The 27438-nt window shown below is 43.0% G+C and overlaps 1 protein-coding gene across 6 annotated transcripts in view; it reads right to left on the bottom strand.

Annotated features, from left to right (window-relative positions):
- Positions 1 to 1277: 1277 nt before the first annotated feature.
- TAX1BP1 (Tax1 binding protein 1) overlaps positions 1278 to 27438 on the bottom strand; it is a 68339-nt gene continuing 42178 nt past the window's right edge. For 4 of the 6 annotated variants that reach the window (XM_069088649.1, XM_069088650.1, XM_069088652.1 and 1 more), the window contains 10 exons: positions 23310 to 23534; positions 22633 to 22779; positions 21416 to 21509; positions 19386 to 19504; positions 16838 to 16963; positions 15171 to 15254; positions 11289 to 11460; positions 10591 to 10739; positions 2957 to 3042; positions 1278 to 2458 (listed from right to left, as the gene is read on the bottom strand). In XM_069088649.1, coding sequence (XP_068944750.1) covers positions 2257 to 2458; positions 2957 to 3042; positions 10591 to 10739; positions 11289 to 11460; positions 15171 to 15254; positions 16838 to 16963; positions 19386 to 19504; positions 21416 to 21509; positions 22633 to 22779; positions 23310 to 23534 — 1404 coding nt within the window. In that variant the 3' untranslated portion in view covers positions 1278 to 2256. The remainder of the gene's footprint in view (positions 2459 to 2956; positions 3043 to 10590; positions 10740 to 11288; positions 11461 to 15170; positions 15255 to 16837; positions 16964 to 19385; positions 19505 to 21415; positions 21510 to 22632; positions 22780 to 23309; positions 23535 to 27438) is intronic. The other 2 variants (XM_069088651.1, XM_069088653.1) reach the window with 2 other exon arrangements.

The raw sequence follows: 27438 nt of genomic DNA on the forward strand, positions 1-27438 counted from the left end.
CGAGCCTTCAGTGACTCATCTCGCCTGTGCTGATAGTCGGATCCCCGGGCCTGCCTGATCTCATCCTATAGAACTCCTATCAGTTACTTCAATTGAAAATAAAGAACCACACTGTGGCCCCCCTTTAACCCCAAAGGTTGGACCAAACCCTCTAGATGAAGCAAGGCAATTCAGGAAGGACAGCAGGATCCACCGGTGCCCTGTTCTGACACAGACAGCATGTGCTATGGTGAAAACTGGGCAATCCTTGATTTGAAAAAAATTCCACGTGAGGCATTTACACACTTTCTGAGGAATGGGCCCTGATAATGTGTCTGCACAGCCCCTAATGGGCACACACCACACATGTGATGGGGGAGGACATTCTGCTCCTCGTGAGAACCGCCCCCCACATCTGTTCAGTCACCCACCAAAGCTCCAGAGAGCCTGCACCAAACACCCAAGCTGGCTTGTCTGGGGTTTGTTCAGTCAGGAAGGCCTTCTTGGGTGGGTCTTGGGAAGGTTTCCTCTAATTTTGGGTCTAATGGCACCTCTGGGCCTGTTACTCATCTCTCACATCAAACAGCTAAACTTGAGGTGATGTCTAAAATTCCTTCCAACTCCATTTAGGATTTTATTTTTAGTACCAGTCGGTGGTTTCATCTATGTAGGGAAGTAGGAGTGAGGAAACTCCCCCCTCATCTGCAGCCTGAGGCACAAGGGGTGGGGAGCATCCCTGCCCTCTAGATGGCTCAGGACTTAAGGAGCACCCCATGGACCCCAGACCCCCAAGTTCGGACATAATCCAAGTGTGGACACGTACCCAGGCCATACCATAATGTGAAACTATTGGAAAGTACCCCATAACCAAGCTGTCGTCTGACCCAATCATTTAAATGGCAACTAAATTTGGGGCAAGTTTAGACAATCTGCTTCAGTGCTAATAAATAACAGAACCGTGAGAGCGCTGCTGGAATTCCCAGGCTTTCAGCACAACAGAGGTGGTGCTAATTTACTAATTTAGAGAAGGGGACAGAAGAGGAAGAGTCCTGGGGCAGCAGAGACTGAAGAGACCTTCCCCTGAATGTTTCCAAACACATAAAAGAAAGCACACAGTATTACAAAAGAAAGGGAATCCGGTGAAAAAAATTATCAAACTGTAAAATAAAAATACCAAACTCACCGATCTCCTGAAATCATAGGAATCCATGAACCCCCCGTGAAGAGCCCCTCACAGTACTCTTATTATAGATAGTATAGTGATAATAGATAATAATGAAATCAAACAGCCACAGAGCTCCAACACTGGTTTACTTTTAATGTAATGAGCACTATACAATCAGAAACAAATTTTAACCAAAGAAACACGACCTTGATTTTGGTGTGTTTGTCCATTTGTAACTGCTTAATTAGAAACACAATTTTTCAAATTATACTCAACAGGAAAAGTGCAAAATGCACAACCCCCTCTTCCTCCCCCCCCACCTGGATGCCGCCACAGGCTCATGTCAAGACCAGAGCCTCGAGTAGTTTGGTGCGGAGGTTTCTTCACTCATATCACGGCGTTTTGCCACTTTCCCATTAGCTAGAAATACAACTGGAAGCTGATTTAAAAATAATCATTCAGAGAAATCTAATTTATCATATTTTTTAATTCATAAAAATACTGGATTAAAGCAAAATGTGCTTTCTTGGATTAATTCCTAAGGCAAACGTTTCACATGTACAAGAGGTATTTGCTATGTTGCAAGCAAGTCATCTCATCATACATGCATCTAAATTTCTAAAGAGGATTAAAAAACTATATGTTCATAGAATAAATTATATCATTTTCTGAAAGTTACCCAAAGAATTACTCCACAAGATTGCTATCAGAAATACTTTTTTATTACATAATATTTAATCATGCTCAATCACCTATTCAATAGAAACTTGTTATCAATCGGCTACATCACCTACCACCATGTAATTCCGCTGTCACATGAAAATAATCCCTGTATCCTTTACTGATACAGTACAATCGGGGAATAAATAAAGATCCATACACACAAAGAACTTCTTTCTTTTCTTAGAGCAGGTGAGAGACACAGAGGTTAGATCTGCTGACAAGCTCGCTACTACTGACCCTGACCCTAATTCTACTGCCTTGTGCACAGGTAACTTCGAGCGTGAGGAGTCAGAAAACTGCAGCAGAGGTTTTTTCAGATATGGTCTAGCTAGTAGAGGTGATCTTTTTTAAATGGTAAACTAGAATAATGCATAATAAAAAGTGACCTTCTAGTCAAAATTTAAAACATTCTGATCAAAATGGGTCTGAACATGCCTTTCAAAGCCGTGCTGGTCATAGTCTGGAGGGAACTGCTCACTGCACATGGGGCACACCTTCCAATGGCTTTCGACATGCTCTTCAAACTTGCTCTGATCGTAGTTGGGAGGGAACATTAATTCACAGAGGGGACACTTCTTGTGAACATCAAAGCTTGAAGAGACAGGGACATAAAGTCATTACATATTTCTGACACACATGTGCACACTAAACATGCTAAGCACTGACTCAGAACTGGAGGTCACTCCAGGACGGCCACCTGGGGCCGCCATTGCTAATCCCCTCCCTCGTGCCCATGTCCTCGCTGCCCCTCGCCAAAGGCCTGGACATCTCCCGCAGCTCAAGGGACCCACATTACCTGCTCACTGAGACGAGCATTGGGCAGGGTTTGGAACCATTCACCAAACACTCAACCCTTTGTCTTACACATTTTTGGTTGTCTGAGCTCCCAAAAAGGTTCCTCACAATAAGTAAAATGAGGCACATAATTCCAATGGTTGCTAAATTTCAAAGAGAAAGCCTTTTGTAATCATCCACAAGGGTGAAAACAACCTGAAATTCCCCAGAGCATCTATCTGCCCTCCTGAATAGCTAAGAATTTCTGTAACTATGTATAAAGCATCAATTCTACATGGAGAAGGTTAAGATTACCTGGAATCAAAGCAAAAGCCCGTCCCATGAGCATGTAAAAGCTGGCTTGGAGGTTCTGGAACAGTAAGGACATTCTCATCATCATCCTGCAAAAAACATAATTCCATAGGATTTTACATGTGTCTGACAACAGGTAATTTAATTGGATCATGGAGAAATCCAGAATCCAAAGGAAATTAGACCATATTTGAAGGAAAACTATTCTTCTTATCTGTTGGTGAGGGTTTCATGTGAACATGAGCTTGAAGATCATTCTGTGAGACTTTAAACTTATTTAATAACAATTTAGATATGAAAGCTGACATCAACAAATCAGAGATAAAAATCATCTGTTAGATCTATGCATATGGAAAAAGTTAATGAACAAAAAAGATAGGAACATAGAAGATAAAAATGGACAGTTTAATTATAAATAATAATATATTAATTAAAGCATAATAACATATAAATAAATAAAAATGGACAGGTTTTGCATAAATAAAACCAATGCAGCAAAAATTAGAAGAGAAGCAAGTAAATAGGTAAAATACATCTTCGCAGCAGGTTTCTCTGGTAAAGGTCTCCCTTCTAAGATATACAGAGAACAGATCCAAATTGACAGGAATAAGAGCCATTCCCCAATTTATGAATAGTTAAATGATGCAAAGGTTTTCAATTTTTTTTCATTCCATTTTCAGGGGAAGTATGTAGCCATATGAAAAAAACTCTAAATCACCAATTAAGAGAAACGAACATTAGAACAATTCTGAGGATATGCCTTATACCCAGGAGACTGAAAAGTTAACAAAAAAAAAAGAAAAATCACATATGGGGGAGGGACTGTGGGAAAACAAGTACATTAATGCACTAGTGGCAGAGCCATAAAGTGGGCCTGCAAATCTGGGAAGCAACTAAGATCCAGAAATTATTAAGTAACGCATACTCTTTTATCTAGAGATGCCATTATTTGGTCTATATCCCTGAGGAGAACTCCTGGGCAAAACTATTTACAGCAGCTCTGTGGTAGCAAAGAATTGAAAACCAATTGGGTCTTCGTTCTATCAAATGGAGAATGGCTGACCACTCTGAAATACTTTTGTCCAACATAATGTTTAGGGGCAGGTAGATGGCACAGTGATAGAGCACTGGCCCTGGAGTCAGGAGGTCATGAGTTCAAATCCGGCATCAGACACTTAATACTTACTGGCTGTATGACCTTGGGTAAGTCACTTAACCCCAATTGCCCTGCCCTCCCCCCTCAAAAAAAAAAAAAAACATAATGTTTAGAGGACTCACGCCAAAACATCCTACCTATTCCTGACAGAGATAATGGACACAGTACAAAGAGATAGATATAACTGGGGTGGGGGTGTGAGAGAAAGAGAAGGCATTTTTTCTTTAGTTGTAAAAATAATGAAAAAAAGTCGTCTAAGTGTGACATTACCGTAAGGCAGGAAAATGGCATTGCCATTAATAAAAACTGACTTGAAATTAACTGACATCTGTCTTAGCTATTTTTGTTTATCTAAGGCTCTGTGGAGAAAATACCAATTTATCAGTCTCTGGCATCAATATGCTCTAATATTCAGGGCAGCCAGGTGGCTCAGAGAGTAGCACCGGCCCCAGAGTCAGGATGACCCGGGATCGAATCCAGATACTAAGCTAAGGGCTAAGATACTTATTAGCATCACACCCAGAAATAACTGGCCATGTATCCTTGAGCAAGTTATTTAATCCCAATTGCTTAAAAAAAAAATGCTCTAATATTCACATTAAACAACCACCCCTAACACATATGGAAGAAAAAACAATGTACTGCTATGCCGAGTGGTAAATGTGTCAATTTCCAGTAAACTTTCATATATTTATAATCAAGGAAAGAGAACTTCTCTCCCTCCAGTATTTCCTCTCATTTCATGAAAGTTAAAAATACATAAACAGGCAGCTAGAGGGTGCCACAGCACACAGGGTACATTAAACAGGAAGACTTGAATTCAAATCCAGCCTCAAGACACTTTCTAGCTGGGTGAGCCTGGGCCAATCACTTCACCTTTGTCTGCCTTAACTGTAAAATGGAGATATAAGCACCCTTCCACCTCTCCGTGAAGTACTTCCTGAAGGCAGCTTGGCTGCCCTTCTTGAGAGGAGCAGGGCCTGACAAGGCTGAGGCCTGAGACCCAGGGGTCTCTGCACCTGCACAAGGCTCTCTTCCCTGCAAGCAGGTCTGGTCTGGGTTTCATCACCAATCAGAGAGCAGTGCTAGGCACCACAGTATGCCAAATGCTGCCAAGCTCCATCCAGTGCGGGAAGACAACATGTAGACAACTGCACACAAACATGGCCTAGATAGAAGGGAGGCACTGGTGTCTGGAGGTACAGAGAACTGGGATGCACTTCGTGAATAAGGGGGGGACTCTGGCTGAAACCTGAAGATAGTCAAGGAAGCTGGGGACAGAGACAAGGAGAGGAGAATTCCAGGCAGGGGGACAGACAGAAAACGGCAGTCAGGAAACGGAGCGTCTTCAGTGAGGAACACGATGCTGTGGCCGGTATCACTGGCCTCCGGGGTGAAGAAAGCTGGAAGAGGCAGGAGGGGGCCTGATGCAAGGGCTCTGAAGGCCAGAGCACTGTGCATCTGCTCCTGGAGGGAGCAGGAAGCCCAGAGTTTATCTCGAGTGACAGGGTCAAAGCTGCGCTTTGGGAGAAACACTTTGGTGGCCGAAAGGAGGGGGGACCAGAGTGGGGAGAGCCTCGGGGCGGGCGTTCTGCACTCCCACCCCCTGCAGCTATTGCAGTGGTCCAGGCCTGAGGCGGGGAGGGCCTTCCCCAGAACAGGGGCAGCATCAGAGGGGGGAAGGGGGAGCACTGGAGAGAAATATGAAGGGGACAGTGACAGACATTTGCAGTAGAGGATGAGAGAAAGGGGCCCAAACACCTGGAAGCCTGGAAGATGTGAAGACAGTGAGGCCTCCAACAGTAACAGGGGTTATGAAGGAAAGAGAACGAGTTCATTTTTGAACATGCTGAATTTAAGTTGTCAACAAAACATCCAATTCAAGATGCCTCACAAAGTGAGATGAGAATTGCCTTGGGACACATGGACCCTCAAAAGCCTAGAGACGGGCAAAACATCAAAGAGTGAAGCACAAAAAACTTAACACAGAATAGACATTGAAGTAAAAAATATTCAGGTTGCCCATGTTTCATGAAAAACAGAGACTTCACTTAAATACAACTTGGATATAGGACAAACTATTCTGTTATCATGACGAGGTTTTCCCATGTTATCTGAGATGTAATGGAAGCCACATTTGGGACACAAAACAGCACACAATCAGGCAAATGAGATCATATGTGATCATACAAATATTGTCATTAAATTTCTCTGAAGCTGCAAGAGAGGCACTTCTGTGGCTTATGGGGAATGAACCACAGAATGAATCATGGTCTCTATTTCCTGGGTTAATATACTGTGAATCATTTTTTTTTTAATTTCATAGGAAAAAAAAGGATTTGCTCTAAGGCCAATGACTAGCCACCACACTGTTCAAACTTTCATTAGGATTCTAACCAAGAGGGGTGGCTAGATGGGGCAGTGAATACAGCACCAGCCCTGGAGTCAGGAGGACCCGAGTTCAAATCCGGCCTCAGACACTAAACACAAAAACTAGCCGTGTGACCTTGGTCAAGTCACTTAATCCCAATCACTCTGCCTTCCCCCCTCCAAAAAGGATTCTAACCAGGGGTGCTTGGTGCCACAGAAGCTGACAGTACCCTCCCCACCAACCCTTCTCCCGATGCGATGACTCCAGCTTCCTCCCCACAGGAAGAGATGGATGTAGGTATCAAGATCCATCAGGAACAAGAAAGGGCCGGACCATCTCCTAGCTACCATGGCTTCCATACCCCCAGGTGCTGCCATCTAGCCTGCCAGTGAAACCCAAGGACCTCTGGCCCTTGCCATCCTGCACACAGCTGCATCCCAAGGATCACCAGGCCCTTGGCTCAATCGTGCAGCCAAGCCCCCTGCTGTGTGCTGTAGCCCCAGCTTAGAAAAGCTCATCAAGTCCGGTATCAATTTTTTTATTTCCATCTCAAGCATTTAGCTCACATTAAATGCTTTCCTTCATTCATTGCTCAGTCTGGGCATCTGGGACAAGCATACAGATGGACAATGAGCTGGGCCTGGAAATGACCATAAGGAGAACAGGCTAAATTGCCTTCAGGAGATACTATCAATATTCTAACAGCATTATTGTATGGCTAAGATATGAAGTGCAAAGCACTACCACCAAGCAGGCCCGAGATGTACAGGGACACGAACAAGCTGCTACTTAGGATCAATGAAGAACTTCAGAGAAAAGCACAAGAGAAAGAGATCATTGGGGAAATGCACAACAGCCACAGAAAGCGGGCTCAGTGTGCCCTGGGACGAAGAGTGACCAGCAGTGGGTATTTAAGGGCCCCACCAGTTGTTTGACAACGGGCAGGAAAGCAAGCACATCAGATGCTCCCCTGCCAACTTAGGAGCGTATGGAACAGTCACCCCAGGGCGGCAGCACAGATAGCAATCTCCATCAGGAAAAAGAATGTGCAAGTCAAGGAGAATCCAGAGCTGTCTGCATATCTCAAACTCTGCCCATGTTCTAGGCCCTGTGTAAAGCAATAGCCATGAGACACAACCCACCTGATATCCTTATTCTCCTACTTACGTATCTGACAAATTTCTTCAATTTTAAATTTTGTGGTAGCAAAATAACAATGAATAGAGTTCTCTGAATGTTTCAAAAGAACAGAGAGTCTATAAGTGTGCTCCACAGAAGTTCACTGTAGAAAATACTTCAGGAAAATCTAAGTACCCCTCCCCCTATTTGACTGGATCAAAAGTTTGTATAAAAGTTTCTATACTTACTGCTGATAAAATGAATTCATCTCTATTTTCCAAGGATTAAATTGTCAACATAAAACAAACTACTGAAGTCATACCAGTTAAATCAAAGAAAGGAAATGAGATACAGCATAATTCTGGTGAGGAACCAATTTAAAATACCAAAATTTTTGCTCATACTAGAAAACTTCAGATCACCTTGTTTTTGATTCCCTCTAATGTCTCAGTCCTAGAATCAAAGGCTGACAGGCAAGGGCATTCTTAATTCCCCCCACCTATCAACAGCTGTGTCTCACTCAGGCTGTGATGATGTCACTTATTGCCTTCCTTGTAGCCAGAGACAGGGGGCCACGAGTAGAGAGCTCCACTTCAGAAATCATCTGTGTGATCAAGGGCAAAAACGCTTCCCATTTACAGTCTCAATTTTCTAATAAGTAAAATGGGAATAATATCTGTTATGCCTGATTCAGTTATTATGAAGGGTCTTGCAAATCTGATAGGATAGGAATTACTATATCATATATGCTTTTCCTATATTAAATTATCCCAATTAATCTCAGTTGCTTCATCTTCCCTCAAACTTGAAGGGATTTGTTTCTCAAATTAATGATACCGAGTGTATCACATTTGCCTTGGGTAAGTTTCTATAAAAAGATACATTTGGTGACTTAAAAGACAGGAAGACACTGAAATGAACTTAAAATGGTAGCTATATAATGGAACATAAAATCCCTGAAACAGTAAAAAGGTGGTGGGGGGGGTGGATAGGTGGCGCAGTGAGTAAGAGTGCTGGCCCCGGACTCGGGAGGACCCGGGATCTATTCTAGCCTCAGATACTTAACACCCACACAAAAAAACTGGCCGTGTTACCTTGGGCAAGTTACTTAACCCCAATTGCTTTAAAAAAATAAAAAGTGGTAGGGGGACTACACTAAGCCACTCGGCCTGAAGACTGATTTTCACTATCTTTGCCCAAATCGCCTTCATCCCCACCTCCAGGGACCTGCCAGCATTTGGACTCCCTCTGTTCCTCTGAGCTGATTTTATGCTTTATCTCTAGCAACCTAATAGAGCTCCATCTTCACTGACACAGCTCTGCCACTCAGTCTAACTTCCCATTAAAAATTATTTTCTTATGGAATTCTAGAGTGTTCTAAGTAACTGTTGTCATTGGCTTAAATCTTTCTTTTAATGTGCAGAAATTAAAATTACATTTTAGAAGTGTACTCCCATCTGATTTTCATTTCCAACTGCCACAGAATTTCAAGCTAAGGCCCTGTGATGGTGTATACAAACTGCTTTCTGTCTGGTGTAAAGAATCTGAATGGAGAAACCGTAATCCAAGGTTACTTCCTATGCAAGCACATTAGAGTCTTTTCATCTCATTACCAAATCTCAGTGTGTCAGCAAATGAGCACAAGACTCTAACACTGCTTCTCATGGGTTTGCAGGAGGGCAAAGCACATAGATCAAAAAAAAGGGGGGAAAAAACCTCTGCTAATTAAACTGAAGCAGATGACTAAGGAAGAGAAGGGCTTGTCACAGGTAATGTCGGAGCCAAGAATGATCAGATTAGATATGCAAAATGGGAAGTAAAGGTGGGAAAAAGCAGTAAGATAATACTCTAGACCTTAAATAGGCTGCAAAAGTTCTGACAGCTTTCCTAATTATTCCCAGTAATGGACACAGGAGGGCAAAAGGCAGAAGGGAGAAATACATTTTTCTCCATTATGGGTGCTGAGCACCAGGGCTAAAATCATGCCTGTCTGAACACTGATCAGCTTCTGCAAAGGTTAATAGCAATTAAATGCAGCAAACTAGATTAAATGAGAAGCAGGTCATGATACCACTGTTCTTGCAAAGAGCACGATAAAGGCATGCGTTTGAGTCCATCTTAGACCACAGCTCATCAAGGAAGTGCGATGAGAAAGAAACAAACTTGTCTAGTGAATGGTTAAGAAATCCTTTAAACGCAATCAAAGCCGCCATGATGTTACACGCGCCCATGTCACACTCATCCTTGTCTTCCTGCCAAAGTGCAAGGGACGCTGCATTAAACAGGAGGAGGAGGACATCTATGCGGATGTCTTCCAAAAAAGGAAACCCACACAATAACACGCACACTTGAAATCTTTTCTAGGTGAACGCTAATGTAATTCAAATCATTTAAAGTTTCAAGTAGGCAAAGAGATAAATAAAATCCGCAAAAGCTCTCCCTCCAGTCTAGCATGCCAAGTTTGAAAACAAAGTTCCTACTCACTTACTTTGCAAGTATTAATTTTTTTTAAAATGAAACCAATTCAGACTGATAACTATCATTTAAACAGGACCAGAGTCAAATATTGTCAGCTAATGGGGCCCTTCAAGGTCCTCTCAGCCAACCATGCCATCTAATGTCACCTCATTTAACATGAAGAGGCCATGGCCCCTAAAGGTGATGTGACTCACCCGAGGTGATCAAAGGCATGAGGCTCAGTGTCAGGGTTCGAAGCCAGGACTTCTGACCTCAAACTCAACCCTCTTTCTACCATACCACACTGCCTTTGGATACATCAATCTAAAATTTAAGTGATATTTATTACATTTATCTATTACTTTAATGAAAATCCTATAGAACTTTTTTTAAACAGTTCTGAAGCATTTTTACAACTGATTTCTAACTCAAAAGGAAATTTAAATGCTGCCAGGTTTTCTAAAATTCGTGGCCATAAATGTATAATATTCTAACTAAATAGGTTAGGCAAAGAAAAAGAGAAACTCAGTTTACATTGCTATCCTCAGGGTCTTCTAAGCCATCAGGCCGACTAAGGTTTCGAGCAGGCTGGCTACAGACTACATTGTCTTCCAGTTCCCACAAGAACGTTCTTACAGGTGGTCTCTGGATTTCATCTGGGTAAAAAGCACCATCTGCTCCATCTGAAATACAAATCATAAAACATCAATGAAACTCAATACTTTGGTGTCTTTATTTATATACAGGCTCAATAAATTTCTATCAAAATTTAGATGTCAAATAGTTTAGGGATCCCCCAAATTGTTCAAAATCAAGAGCATTCTTTAAATAACTAGAATTTAAATAATGCTTTATGGTTTACGAAATACCCTAAATGTAATTTCACATCTTCACAAGTCAAGTAAGAGTGAGAGAATTACCACATGTATTATTTTTCCCATTTTTCAGATCAAGAAACTGACACTCAGGTATATTTGGTGACCTGCCCAAGCCCAATCAGTAACTGCCAGAAGCAGGATTCAAATTTAGTTCTCTGCTGCCTCCTCACATCCAATGATCTTTCCACTATCCAGAAAAAAGTTCCTTAATTTCTAAGACTTGAACTATTTCTCCCCACTGTTTACCCACAAAAGAGAATCATGTATTTCTTCATCACTAACTTTCATACACTTGATACACAGGGTCCTTAATAGTCCAGCTTAACTCAAAGCCCAAACTCTTCCCAAACAAACCTCTTGCGTCCTGGCCTGCGTAGGGATTTCCAAACTGCAGAACCGGCCTCTTGTTTGGCACGGCAGGCACAGGCCCACTCTTCTCTGTGGCAGTTCCGCTCACTTGGGAGTGTCGGGCACTGGCACCTTCCCCGGCTCTCTCGCCTTGGCTCTCGAGTCTCCTTCTAAGCTCCTAAACATCAACAACAAAGAGTAATGAACCTGCTAAGGAATCAAGTCTTTCACGGATAAGACAGCGTCAAATAGCGTGCAGAACAGTGACCACAGGGTGCCTTTTCCACTGTACTGCAAAAGTGAAGCTTCTACTTGCCCAAGTTATAACAGGCTCCTGCACCTCACAGAATCCCTCCCCCTCCTTTGGAAGCACAGCTCAGACATGGCCATCCCTTAGCTTCCCTGCCCCAAACGCTGCTGCTGATGCCCCCCTCCCAGGGCACCCTGTGGATGCTCACTTCTGACATGGAACAGCCATGCATTCAGTGCCTGCTATGTGCTGGACGCCACACTGAATGCTTCACAGATATTCTCATGGAGAGAGGCCTATTAACACCCCCATTTTTCACTGAGGAAACTGAGGCAAAGGATAAGTAGCCTGTCCAACATCACACAACGAGGAAATATCTGAGGGTATGATTTGAACCCCAGTGTTCAGGGGGTGGCTAACAGCACCTACCTTACAAGGTGGGTGTGAGGATCAAATGAGATAATAAATAACAACATTTTGCGAAACTTTAAGTACTATTTTAACGCTAGCTATCATCACTATTAAGGGCAGTTGGTGGCACAGTGGACGGAGCACAGGACTCAGGAAGACCTGAGTTCTAATCCAGCCTCACATACTAGCTACGTCAATATGGGCAAGTCACTTCACCCTGTTTGCCTCAGTTTCCTCACCTTTTGCAAAATGAACTAGGGAAGCAAATGGTAAATCGCTCCAGCATCTTTGCTAAGAAAACCCCAAAGAGGGTCACAGAGTCAGACCTGACTGGAAAACACCAATCTTCACCATTACCGTTATTGTTGTTGCTGCTGAAATATCTAAGGGTATGGAAGTCCCAGAAAGAGCTTCACATCCTGCCTCCGCCCCTGCTGGCCCTGTGTGTGGCCGCAGGAAGCCTTATTCTGAGAGTTACTGTAGACAAAGTGCCAGCCTGCTTTCTTATAACAATGTCCAGTCCTGATGCATCTGTCTCTTCTGTTACAACGTAAGCCATTTCAGCCTCAGGCTGTTTCCTTCTCTAAGTCTGTATGGACAGTGCCCAGTAAATAGTAGGTGCTTAATAAATAAATACTTGCTGATTGATTCCATGTGATCTGGCAGGTGGGATTTCCCAAACACAATCTAGCCCCACCCTCTATCTGAATTCTGGTCCTAGATCATTGTCCAAGAACATCTCCCATTAATACCATATGGCAGCAAATCAGAGGTGAAGTAATAGCTCGGGCATTTCCTCATCTGTAAAATGGGGTCGGGAGGAGGAAGAGGGAGGAGGAGAGGAGAGATTCGCGGGCCTGTGTCCCACTTTTAGCCCTAAGCCCATAACCCATACTCTTCTGAAGCTCAATACTGTGTACAGTACAAACAGCAAAGGAGAAGCGTATGGTGGGCATCTGGACTAGCACCGGCTGACCTGCCTAAAGAGGGAAAGTCTCAATAATATATAAAAAATGGATCCCAAGTCCCTAATAAAAACAAACTCTGGTATTCCTCCTCACACCCATCAGATCAACAAAGATGAGAGAAGTTAAAAGACGTCTGATGGTACCGGTGGGATGACAGTAGCAGTCTTGGGAGAGCTGGCAAGTGGTGCAGCCATTCTGGGGAGCGGTCAGCAGCCACACCCCTAAAGACACCGCTAGAGATGCGGTCTACTTGTTAGGAGGGGGCATTGGAAAGGGGAGGAGACCACAATGGGGCAGACCAGTCATGTGACTTGCAAGGGCTCTCTAAGGGATCAGCTATTATCACCACTAAAGACTACAGTGAGTTTTCAAACTATCTTCTTTGAAAACTAACAGGAATGACTTGACCAAAGACAGCCAAAAATGGAATCAGACAAGAGAAAATTGCAAATCAGTAGATAATGTTTTTTTTAAACTTTTAAAAATTAGCTTACTTTTAAGGAATACTTGAAATTAAACATAAAATATATACGGATTTTTAAATTCTGTGAATAATTTTTATATAGATTTCAAAATGTTAATACTCAAAGATGAAGGCTTTGAATTAACAGTGATGACTTTGGAGCACTTCCTTATCTGTACTCCACCCTTGAGTAACAGCAATTACAGATTCTCAATGAGCTTTTAAACAAAATCACACTCCTAAAATGTATTTATCAGAAATGATTAAAGAATAATTAGCTCTTGGGGTGGCTAGGTGGTGCAGTGAGTAGAGCACTGGCCCTGGAGTCAGGAGGACTGAGTTCAAATCCGGCCTCAGACACTTAACACTTACTTGGGCAAGTCACTTAACCCCAATTGCCCTCCAAGAAAAAGCAAAAAAAAAAAAAATGGGGGGAAACTTAAGGAGAAAAACTTGTGTTCCTTTCCATTCTGTAAGTAAACAAGAAAGGAGTTAAGGTTAACATTTTAAATTTACCACGTCAACCTGACTGAAAAAAGTCAGCCACTTAACTCATCTCACAAATACTAAGAAAATTAAAATTTCAAAAATGTGCATCTTTGTGCATATACATATAACTTTTAAATATCTACATTTCTTGTTACGAACATGGAAATCTTTTGTCAGCTTATTAAATGAATTGACTAAAATAATCTGTTGCTTTGGTGATAGCTATTATGACATGACCAAAATGGTTTTACATTTCATCCTAACTTCAATATAGCTATTTTGTAAGCAGAACAACAAATGCATTTCTAAGATTTCCAGAACTGCTGTTTTATTTAACAGGGTGATTTTGCTAAAGATTTAGTTAACTTAGAAAAAAACAGATTTCATTCTCACTACTTACCTTAGAAAACCATCAGACTGTAACACTTGAAAGCAAAGCTCACACTCAGCTTGTGATTGCTAGGACAAAACTCAATTCTGAATAAGTTTATCATACACTAAATACAATGTTGTCCCTTTACTTCTCCATTCATCCTAATTAAAACATTTTGTTAACATGATATGAGCCTGAAATAATTTTTAAAATAACATACAAAATTAATGCAACAGTCACAGGGTATCAGCCATGTAGGCTGGGTCTCTATGAATCTCTTTTACACAGCCGTAAGGAGGATTCAAAGGCAATCTGCTATATGCTGGAACCACTATTTAAATGGATAACCATACCATAGCAAATGTTATTCCATTGAATTCTACTATTAGTGTTTGTTTACAGAAATCATGAAAGCTAACCACTGAAGATGGTCCTCTGCAGTCTCTCCAAACCTGTCTCTCTATTATGATGCGCCACAAAGCTTTGGACTTTCCCTCTGCCCCCTTATTTCACTATCTCTGGAAGGTTAATGGCTCTTTTCTAGCCTATTCATTTGACCTAGGCTCGAGCTGAATGGGTGACAAAGCGTAATTAAATGCCACCACACTTCCTCTAAAAATGCTGCCTTTTACCAAAGAAAAAAGCAAATACACACACACACACCACATCTGCACACTGGATTACTTTGAAAGACACCACCATGTGCAAGCTCGTCATCACAAAACAGAAGCCATTTCACAGTGAATATTCTTGTTTTAAGATCACAGTCCCAACAAATCCAAATGAAATGGTGTGCAAAAACATTATTTATTCCTGGAATGTCTTGACCTTATTTTCATATCACTTCCTTTTTTTAACCTGTATTCTGAAACACACAGGACTTCTAATGCAGTCCTATTCTAGCAGCAATAAATCTGAAAAAAGCACTTCCTACCTTCTCCTCCTCCTTCTCCCTGGTAAGAGTTTCCAAATGGGAGGTCAGATCATTTATTTCTTGTTCTTTCTGCATCAACTGAACCTGTACAAAAAGTCAGCATTTAACCCATTTAAAGAATGCAGTCCAGCACACCCAATTCAGTCTATAATGCCGCCCACATTCTTCTCCTGAAGCTCCTCTGAAGGTCATCAATAACTTCCTCATTGCCAAATCCAAGACTTTTCAGTTTTTCTCTTCTCCTTGACCTCTTAGTAGTCTGCAAAACCAATTCCTCTCTTGCCTCTCTGAAGATCAAATCCTGCTTCAAACATGTAGTAGGTGCTTAATAAACCAATGCATGCTCCCCTCCCCCTCCTCTTTTTCTCCAGACACTACCATTTCAAATAACCCTCTGCTCTGCTATTAGAGAAACATTCCAAAAGTGCTGTCCTGGGGCGGCTGGGTGGCGCAGTGAATAAAGCACCGGCCCCGGAGTTGGGAGGACCCGAGTTCGGTTCCGGCCTCAGACACTTAACACCCACACAAAAAAAACTAGCTGTGTAACCTTGGGCAAGTTACTTAATCCCAACTGCCCTCCAAAAGGCAAAAAAAAAAAAAAAGTGCCACCCTACCTTTGTCAATCTTCCATGACTCCCCCCACCGTCTACATTAAATGAAACCTGAAACTTAAGCCTTATAGAATCTGACCCCAACCTACCACCTTTTAAATCTCGCCTCCCCAAAACTTCCCTAAGAGGCCTTGGCTACACACACCCATCCTCCACCTGCCTGGAAGGGAATGCCCTTTACAACATTCATTGCTCATTAGGGTGGCCTCCCTTCCGGAGCCAACTGCAAGGCCACGTCCTCCAGGAAGCAAGGAAAAGTGTCCCCCCTCCATACACCAAAAGCAGAGACTGTGTGACCCAACCCACAGGGGATCTCACTCACACACTCACACACACACACACACACTCTTGTGCTGATCCTTCCTGATCACACCTTTTATTCTTACCATTATACATTACTACATTGGTAGGCTCTCTTAATTTTCAAATTGTACCAATATACACTCAAATAAAAAATATAATTTCAGTATATCAAAGTTAAATAATTTCACAAGAAGTTGGTTACCAGTCTAAAAAAACAGATGCAGGTTCAACAAAGAATACTCAATCATGACTTCAAATTTCCACAATTCCATGGTTGAATCCAAATAATACCATGTATGAAATAGGTATCCAGGGGACAGACTGACCCTGGACATCCAAGATGTCCCCACAAGTCTTCATACCATTGTGAGTGATCAAAGCTGAAAATCACACAAAGCATTTTGAGACACCCTGAAAAAGGTACTAGCTGGGTGTCCCTAAGCACAAAGCTCTGTAAGAAATGGAAGGGACAGGCATGGTTCCTAATATTACAGTGAACCAAAGAATAGTGGATGTTCAACGTTAGCACAAAGATAATTCAATACTTAGAATTAGAGAAACAAGCTGACAACACCCACTCATTTTCTCCACTCTGACTCAGGTCTATCTTCTACGTGTAGAGGGTAAGAGGACGGATGGACGGACGGATGGATGAGCAGATAGACAGACAGATAGGTAGGTAGACAGACAGACAGACAGAATAGCAGTACTAAACATACTACTAACAAACAACAGAACAAGGGCCGCACTGACTTTACACTGGTCCTCCACCTCCGCAAGGCGCAGCTTGGCTTCCTCGCTGACCTTCACCTGCTCCTTCCACTTCAGCTCCAATCTGGCCAGTTCGTCAGCGTAACTGCTACATTTGGCCCTCTCATCCTATAAGACACAGACCATTTTGATTCTGGTTACTCACTTGTACAGTTCAAATTATCTGAATAAAGTAACTATCAGCTGGATTTCTGAACAATTATGCCTATATTTAAGGCAAAAAAAACACAACAACCAAGCAGCCAAGCACACAGCAAGGGCTGTGATCTACAGATGGGTCACTCACCTCCTGGGTTATCATTCCTGGCTATATGACCAGTGTCCAATCCACTTGCATGTCTTTCCATGACTCAGTGTACCACCTAAGCAGCTTCTCTACTCAAGCAGGCATTTTGACAACCTCAAGAGACCAAGACACTGAGAGTGATTCTCAAACCTAAGTTCTCCAAAGGAGATGGAAGTGTTGAGCATGGCTGCTGGGTTGAGGGACACTCTAAGACCAGATGGTGACCCAATCAGCAGACTCCCTCTTAAAGGAATCATTCTAAAGTGGTCACTGTGGTGGAAGTGGAGAGGAAAGATCAGGGACTTCATCAATGGAGGCAACTATTTCTAGTAAGACACCAGCTCTGAAAGGAGCTGTCTTTGATACCTCCCTGGGGCATAGAGCAGTTTGGTGATCTGCTGGGGTCACACAGGATGCGTCAAAGGCAAGACTGATTTCAACCACTATCCATCAGAGTATGCTACTTCTTAACTGAATTACTACGGAACATGGAATTAATGTGGGCCCTACTGGCTACTTTAGAGTATGACTGCATAAATTAGAGGACCACATCCTCTTAAGACACACAGCAATACTTTCCATTGTCCTCAAATCTGATCCAATTTTCTAAGGGAACAGAGAGGGGGAGAAAAGGAAGCCTCCATCTACCTATGTGAAGAACACGCAATAAATTCAAGCTGACAGATCATCGAGAAGGTAGCAAAACTAAAAGTTCTGATGACCCAAAAGGATCTGCGAAGGATGCCAGAGCATCCACTGACAGCAGGCCACCTTTCTCATTTTGTGAGTGGAGCTACTCACTGATTAATTCTGCACAACCACTTTGAATTGGAAATTGTCCTCTTCTAAAATGAAAGCATTTCTTTTATATGAAAAATAGCAGAAAGGTAACTGAAAACATTATTAACCCAGCTTCTAAAACAAAAGTTGTTATCATGGGAGGACTTACACAAACCAGAGGAACACTGTGCACACCAACAGCTATGTTATAGTGACATTCAACTGTGAAGACTGGGCTACTCTGATCACTATAATGACCCTGCACAACACCAAAGGATCCAGTCAGAAATGGGGCTGGGAGGGGCGGCCAGGTAGCTCAGCGAGTAAGAGCACTGGCCCCAGTGTTGGGATGACCTGGGATCAAATCTGGGCTCAGATACTCAGCACCACACCCAGAAATAACTGGCCGTGTAACCTTGAGCAAGTTACTTAACCCCAATTGCTTTAAAAAAAAAAAAAAAAAGAAAGAAAGAAATGGGGCTGGGAACAGGCTTCTCAGAGCCTGGGGCCTCTCATGACCATCACACCCAATGATTACTGACATTCTCAATAGATCTAAGAGTGTTCAGAGCAACATCTCCAGAGGGAACTGACGGACGCAGAGTGCAGACTGAACTGCAGTCTCTGCCTGCTTTCTTTTCTCTCCAGAACGTGGCTAATTCAGAAATATCTTGCAGACTTTTTATATACAATGGGCATTATATTTCTTAACTTCTCAATGGGAGGGGAAAGGGTGGAAAGAGGGAGAGAATTTGGTACAGAAAACAAAAGCAAGTGTTTATGCCCAGGTCACATAGAGCAAAGCAGGGGCCTCAGCGGACCCCAAACCCAATGGTTTTAAATGGGGAGGCTGATAGCTGAGCCCTTCAGTGCTTGCCCAAGAGTGGGCCAGACAGTAATGGCAAAAGTGGAATTTGAACACAAAGCTTCTTGACTCCAAGTCTGGAGGGAAAAGCAAAGCACGATGATTTCATTTGTATATAATCACAGCAACATAGTGTAACGGGAAAAGTGCGATGCCTTCACACTTATCAAATGTATCATTATGGGCAAATCCTAATTGCATTACCTATCTCACAGTGTTGCTTTAAGTAAAATGTGTAAAACATAAAAAGTGCTAAATCAATGAAAACCATTTCTATTATCAAGAATCAAGTTGCCTTCCAAAAATCATCTAGAGCCTGGAAACGTCTTGTGTCTCTCGAGTCACCTCGGCTGGTGACTGGAAGCAGCCTTGGAGCCAGGAAAATCTCAGTCTATGCCCGTCTCTGCCACACACACAGGATGGACACCTGGGGTCCACCAGAGGCCTCCCACAAGAGAGCAGGACAAAGGCTAGAGAGCACCTGTGTTTATCAAGAATAGCAGTCTGCATCAGCAGGACACCAAGGCAGGGACAGAGGACGTGCCTGAAGTGTCTGCACAGCCGGCGTCAGGCTTGGCTTCTCGAATCCGCCAACTTACCAACAGCAGTTGTTTACATTTCTTGTACTTTTCTGTTTTCTCAGCAATTTCTTTGGTCATTTCACAGACTTGCCCCTTTGTCACCACCTCAGAAATTATCTCAGATGCAGCAAGTCCAACTATTAAGAAAAAAAATTTAAAGAAATTTAAAAGTGCTGATGGGAAACCTCCCATTTCACTTCTTCAATTAACCAAGTACACCTTAGGTGGACGAAGCCAGTCTAGTGTCAGCGTGGATTTACTGTGCCCACCACCATCGCCTGAAAGACTTCAACATTAGCAGAAATCCTGACACATTATCTTGATTAAAATTCAGTTGGACATTGAAACTGGGTAGCCTTTGTTCTTTTGTACTGTTTGGGCTCCTACAAATTCAGAAGGCTTTAAAGGGATTTCACTATGTCCCTGGCCACAGGTCCTCCTTCACATAGATCGTTCCTCTGCCAGCCCACACGTCTGCCCCCATCCATCCTCTAGACTCCTGCCACCCTCTTCCCATAAATGCTCTCCCAGCAGGATCTCTCACCCCAGAAGACCATCTTCTAGATCTATGCACAGGTGCTAACTAGGACAGAACACAGAGCCAGACCTTGCCGTTCTTCTCACATGAAGTGATGGGTTCTAGGTATTTCTGATAAATCCTTTGCATGGCTTCCCCTGAACATCTTTCCTGCCAATGTCTCGGCCTATTCATACCCACCACTCAACAGAGACTGTGGCCTTCCATTACCAAAATTTCTTACCAAAAGAATACTGACATTCTCAATAGAAATAAAAGTATTTACAGCAATATTCTGTCCCACGGTAAAGAAGAGGAAGCAAAGTGAGTGTGCCCCTGCCCTGGGCAAGGCCCACCAACTGTGGCCTGTCAGTGTGAGGGAATGTCCCTGAGTCCTAAGAAACGAGTAATAGTATGAACATAGAACCGTGTTGAGAGGATGACAGAAATGCAGGTAGAGTAGACCAGTAAAATCCAGGGAGCACAGTAATGTAAATGGAAAGAACAGAAGCAAGAAAGCAACCGGGCCTGAAGCCCACAAAAATCACATGAACCAAGCTTGGCCCCAAAAGGGGTGCAAGGGCATCCCTGCTGAGAGGGTTTGGCTTCCCAACAGCTTGGATGGTTCTGCTAAGCCATCCCCCACCAGCTCCCCCTTCTTCACTGCCTGCTTTAAGAGAAGGCAAACAAGGGGCTGCACTGGGAAATGTTAGTGATGTTAAAGCACGAGCTAGCAGTAAAAAGTTGTTTTTGATAAAGGCCTGTGTTTTGTATGCAGGAAAAGCCTGGTCATGAAAAGCAATGCACGATTCCCCAAGGCAGTCCAGCCCACACTGGCCTCCTATACCATTCGTTTAGAGTCTAATTTATTTACTACGTGCCACATGTATCCAAGATCACAGATTGATGGACAGCTTCTGAGAGGTGTCCATCTGAGCACACAGAGAAGTCTGGCAACAGACACTGCCAGCCAGCCTTGCTTTCCTGTGTGGGTTTTGTTACTGTTCAATCATTTCAGTCACATCCCACTCTTTGTGACCCCATCTGGGGTTTTCTTGGCAAAGATCCTGGAGCTGTTTGCCACGTCTTTCTGCCCGTTTTACAGATGAGGAAACTTGAGGCAGAAAGGGTGAAGCGACTTGCCCAGGGTCACCCAGCTAGGACATGTCAGGAGGCCAGATCTTAACCCAGGTCTTCCTGACTCCAGGCCTGGCTCTCATCCTAAGGTCTGATGCAAGCACCAGCAGCTGATGCTGCTACCATTTTTAGGGAATGATTCTTCTGTTGGTCTCCTTGTTGTGACTGGATAAACTTCAGTAGGAAAGGCTAATTGACTGCCTGTGGTGATGTCTATTCAGTTATCCATTTCCCTTTTAATGTCAACAGCTCAGAGTTGTACACGCTATCATCCCATGTTATTCTTTTGCCTTTTGCTCTAACAGTTCAATTACCTGGCTCTGCTATGTTGTTCTAAATAGATGGTATTTTCAAGCCTCAGATAAATCATAAAAACTTGACAGGTTAAGGATACCTGTAGCAGCTGACAATTTGACGTTAACAGGAGAGCCGGCTGCTGTCTCTGTGTTGCTTGAGGCATCCGTCACTTTCTGCTGATTCCCAGTTTTCTTTATGAAAAGATAGATTGTTATTAGTTGTCTATGCAATATCTTAACAATTGTTAAATGCTTATATTATCACTGAAAATATACATACAATTACTTAAAGAGAGTTTTGCATGAAGCAATCTGGTAAGTGAAGAAATTCTTATAAATTTAATTACTTTAACAATCATAAGATTTTTTTTAAACTGTGGCAAGAGGATCAGCAAAGATAACACATCAAGATCAACAAAGGGGCTCTCAGTTGGACTATACTCTACTGGACACACTTTATCAAGCAGAGAAGAAAATACTCCACTGGTTTCAAGTCTCTCTTATAAATCACTCAGGTCACCAGAGCTCTTCCCGGATCTCCCTCTAGAAGCCAACATTACATCACACAATATTACGCCTTCTAATAACCTTCCAAAACAGAAATCACACCCAGGAGCCACAGCCCAGGAAGTAGCAGCTCTCCCTAATGACCTGCTTCTGTATTCTCCTACTTTCCTGCACTGCTCTTCACTCCAAATCCCTGCTCTCCTTCGTAATAATTACTTGCCACAGGACAGAAGGAAGCTGTTCACTAACAGTGCAGGGATCTGCTTCACAGGTGGAATTCCCAAACTCCACCCATCAATCCTGCAGAAACAGTGACAAGATGCCACACCCAGAGCACTGAGGCATCAGGAAAAGAAAAGCTGCAGCCTCGCGAGTGGCCTACTTCCTCCCACTGCTATCCCCTCCCCCCCCCTCCCCCCCCCCCCCTCCCCCCCCCCCCCACTGGCCGTCCATAGATAAGCTGCCCTGAGAGCCCCAACTCCACACTGGTCCTGACAGGGTCAGGAGACAATTTCCTCTTCACAGCAGAAGAGGAAAAAGCACTTGGGGAATAGGCAGAAATCTACACCCCAGGCCCACTACATTCTCCCTGGGCAGCCTTAGGCAAGTCCCTTCCCCTCTGCGGTCCTCAGTTTCCTCATCTGTAAAACAAGGAAGTTAGATAAGATGACTTCTGAGGTCTCATCCATCTGGAATCCCAGGCACCAGGTGTTAAACCAAAAGACGAAAAATCCTCCCAGGCCCAGAAAGCACATGGGTGGGGTGCTCAGTAGTGATCCTCACAAGAGGCTGATGTGGGATTACTCACCGCCTGCTCGGAGAGCCGGGTCACCTGCTTTTGGAGTCTCTGGCACTCCTTGAATTTCTCCCTGTAATGGTCCGCAGCCATCTGCAGGCGAAGCTTTAGGTCTTCCACCTCTCTGCGCAGGTCCTGCTCAACTGGATCCGTTTTCTCCTTTAAGAAGGAGATTTTAATAAAAATATGTTTAGAAACAAATAGCCCAGGTATTTGCTTTAGAAACACATTTCTTCTCTAGAACATGTATTTTAAAAACTAAATTACTGTACAAAATGTAACGGCAAAGTCGTCTCGGGAGCACACATCCACTAAAAACAAAATGTGACCCAAGAAACCAAGGCATCTGGGCTACTTTTTTCAAAGAAAGAATTTTTGCCTACAACATTCCACAAACAGGTTTCAGGAAGTTTCAAACAAAAATTATCTTTCCCATGAAAAACTTAATTAAAAAACAGAATCAGTCATAACAACCACTAAGAATATGCTGAATATTCCAGTAGTTCACCACAAAATTAATTTCAAGAAAAGCAGAATGGTTCTATGAGCTAAGAATGCAATGAGAAAGCGTTGTGATCTAAGCCCTGATCTGCCTCTGAGAACACTGTGCTGATTTTCCCAGCTTTCACGACTCTCTGAGAGCAGCATGCGTTCTCCAGGTACAACCCAAGCCACACTGGCTGGCTGACCTGCTGCTTCTTCACAACGGCGACTCTCAGCTCCGCCGCGGCCTCTGCCAGCTGCTTTCTGACTTGCTCATTTTCAAGCCGGGCACTGTGCAGATCAGCCATGGTCTGATCCCTCACACTGACTGCATCACTCAGCTCTTTGGACAGAAACACCACTTCCTGCCGAGTGGCCTGGACCTGCTCCTCTGCTTTGCGAAGCTGCTCTTTCAGATACACAGAATCATCCTGAAAAATAAAAACAATCCATAAGTATCTACATAAAAAAATCTCTTACATTTCACCTAGGACAAGGTTCCCTTTTCTCTATCACTTCCTGCCAATAGAATCTGGCACCACTTCCTGCCAACAGAATCCATGCCCCAAATTTTCTATTCCTAACAACTCAACACACCAGCTCTTAACCTCCAAGGCAAAGTGGCACCAAAATTAACACTAATGTGTCTGCTTCAAACTTGTTATTTCTCTTTTTTAAGAAAGCAAAAGTTTTAAAATGTTGAGAAAATAAGCCCCCTGATGCTCTCCCTGTCCATGGGAACCACAGAGTTACAGATCAAGAGCTAGGGGAAACGGCAAAGGACATTTGGCCCAGCCATTGCATTTCACACAAAACACCCAAGCCCGCTAATGCCAGAGTCAGGGCTCTGGGTTCACTGACGCTTTTACCTTGGACATAACTCGAGATGTAACTCAAAGTTGGCAAAAAGAAAAATTCCTTAAAGAAGCAATTAGTCATGTGGCTGTCCATTCTTCTATACCCACTGTATGTTGGAGACTAAAATTACAACAAACGCCCTACAAGCCTTAAAGGAACCTATCAGTGCCATCATCTTATGCCTCCAAAGCACTTCTTTTTCAGTTACCACCTTCCACTTCCACTGTCCTTCCAATGACGCTATTAGGCAGGAGGTTCTCCATTTCTCCTGCCACACTGCTCATTCTGAGCAGAGCACTGAGCCCTGTTAGATGGTTAACTGCATGACAGGTAAAGGCGAGTGAGGAACACCGTGCAACTTCTCTAGAAGTGCAAAAACTCCCAGCCAAAGGTTTTTACTAATATGTTGCCTAACATACAAGAGAGTAGCAGGGCAGAGATTATCAGGTCAGTGGGCCTAAAGCTAACCCCCTCTGCTATTTACTATCAATGCAACCTCCAGCAGACTATTTCAGCTCAGGAGCTTTTAAGTTCCTGAAGGACATGGATGATGACGGGGTGGGACTCTGTGGTTCTGATTCCCATGATACCTTCATCTTTCTACTTCTTTTACATCCCTCCTTATCACAGGTTTGCCCTTTTCTTCTCCAGCTCATTTTACAAATGAGGAAACTGAGGCAAGCAGGGTGTAGTGATTTGCACAGGGTCACTAAGCTAGTAAAGGAGGTCCAGAGCTCTGAGCACTATGGCGCCACCTAGCTGCCCTAGTTAAACTAACTGTCATCAATTTTCTACCAGAGAACTGGTTACAAATCCAAGCTATTAATAAATACAAGGTCTGAAAACTGACAAAAAAAATGAAGATTAGGCAAGTCATGAGGATATAATTAAAAACCCAATGCTGAAAGGTTAATAAACATGTCATGAAAAATCTTCCCTGTATTATATAACAAAACAAATTAAAATACTGCAGTTTACAAATAACTTTCCTCACAACACAACTCTGGGAAATAGGTAGGTCAATAATCCTTATCCTAATTTACAGATGAGGAAAGGGGAGGCAAGCAAAGATTTCAGTGCAGCAAACTGCTCTCACAATAACTTTGCTATGTTCAATTGTCCTATTTTTATCTTTCTATCTATTTTAAAATGTACAAAAGAAAACAATAGGTTCTTTTGATTAAAAACTACCAAGTTATATTTCAGCACATGCTGGGCATGTAATAGAAGGTTCATGAAATGCAATCGTACAATCAGACAGTGGGTTTTTTTTTTTAAGAATACTGAATAGCTGGGGGGCAAAGTCAAGATGCCAGAGTAGAAGCATGACCTCCAAGCGGCTCCGGCTTCCACCTTCCCCAATCGATGTAAAAAGGGGACTCTGAACAAACTTTGGAGCTGCAGAACCCACAAAATGACACAGAGAAGCTAACCTCCCACTGAGGGCAGGCCAGCAGGAATTGGCCAGCACAGTGCTCTGGGAGCGGAGCCCAGCCCCACCCCAGAGGCTTTAGCCCCAGGGTGGGTCTGACCAGCCACCTGCAGGAGGGACTCCAGATCGGCAGCAGCTGTGGCCCTTTCCAGATTTATCTGGATATATAGATGCGAAGGACAAAATGAGAGGTCAGTGCAGTCTGGACTTTGAGACCCAGTAAGTGGAAGTGCGTGGTTTTTGCCCCTGGGGCAAGAAGCCCCTGAGACGCCTGGCACAGAGAGCCAGCGCCACATGGCAGCTTCAGCTCCTAGCCTGCAGAGTGTAGGGGGACCAAGTGACCAGTCTGAGGGGTAATCGCTCTTGCTTTAAACTGCTTGGATCTGGATTAAAGTCTAGGGTGGAGGTCCTGGGGTGTGGTGTGTGTCCAGCTTGCCAGAGCGTGCGGAGGCCTCAGACAGGGCACCCATCTAATACCTCCAGCAGCTGAGAAAACCCCAGTGTTTGGGACGAAAGCTCCCCTGTCTGGTGGCAGAGTCCTACTGTGGTAAAAGCCCTGGGGTCAAGTGACGGAGGGGCAACATGACCAGGCAAAGGAAACAAAGCAGACAGAAGATTCCAACATCAGACTCCTATTTTGGACAAAAAGGAGCAAAGCATGGAACAGGAGGAAGACAGTGAAGTCAGAACTCCTGCACCAAAAGCTTCAAAGGAAAATACGAGCTGGTTACAGGCCATGGAGGACATTAAGAAGCAGATAAGAGAAGTGGAAGAAAAATTGGGAAGAGAAATGAGAACAATGCAAGAAAATTACAAAATGAGAATCAACATCCTGACTGAGGAAAATAACACCTTAAAAAACAGACTAACTCAAATGGCAAGAGAGGCTCAAAAAGGCAATGAGGAGAAGAATGCCTTAAAAAGCTGAATTTGCCAGATGGTAAAAGAATCTCAAAAGCTCACTGAGGAGAATCATTGCTTCAGATTTAGATTGGAGCAAATGGAAGCTAATGACTTTATGAGAAATCAAGATGCTATTAAGCAGTCAAACAAATGAAAAAAGAGAAGGCAATGTGAAATACTCATTGGGAAAACCATGACCTGGAAAATAGATCCAGGAGAGATAATTTAAAAATTATTGGACTACCTGAAAGCCATGATCTAAGAAAGAACCTAGAAATCATCCTTCAAGAAATTCTCAAGGAAAACTGCCCTGATGTTTTAGAATCAGAGGGCAAAATAGAGGTTGAAAGAATCCACCCATCACTTCCTGAAAAAGATCCCAAAAAGAAAACTCCTAGGAATATTATAGCCAGGTTCCAGAATTCCCAGATTAAGGAGAGAATGTTACAAGCAGACAGAAGAAACAATTTGAATATTGTGGAAACACAATCAGGATAACCCAGGATCTGGCAGCTTCTACACTGAGGGATCGAAGGGCCTGGAATATGATGTTCCAGAGGTCAAAGGAGCTGGGATTAAAACCAAGAATCACCTACCCAGCAAAACTGAGTATCAGGTTTCAGGGGAAAATATGGTCATTCAGTGGAACAGAGGACTTTCAAGCATTCTTGATGAAAAAAAGAGAGTTCAATAGAAAATCTGACATTCAGATACAAGAAGCAAGAGAAGCAGGAGAAGGTAAACAGGGAAAAGAAATCATAAGGAACTTATCAAAGTTGAACTATTAACATTCCTACATGGAAAAACAATAAATGTAACTGATGAAACTTTTCTCAGTATGAAAACAGTTGAAGGGAATAGAAATATATATATATATATATGTCTATATAGGAGGGTATATGGGCATATGAATACATATGTGAATGTGTATATATGTTTACAGGTATACATAGATAGAGGGCACAGGACCAATTTAACAGGAAGGGATGATACTTAAAAGGTGAAATTAAAAGGTGAGAGAGGAATATGATGACAGGAGATGGGGAGAGACAGAATGAGGTAAACTATCTCATATAGAAGAGGCAAGGGAAAATGCTTACAATGGAGGGGAAGAATAGGAAGGCAAAAAGGAATGGGTCAAC

The sequence above is a fragment of the Petaurus breviceps genome, unplaced genomic scaffold (assembly GCF_028583685.1).
Source record: "Petaurus breviceps papuanus isolate PSGF00001 unplaced genomic scaffold, PetGlider_PUasm1.0 185, whole genome shotgun sequence".
Lineage (NCBI taxonomy): Eukaryota > Metazoa > Chordata > Mammalia > Diprotodontia > Petauridae > Petaurus > Petaurus breviceps.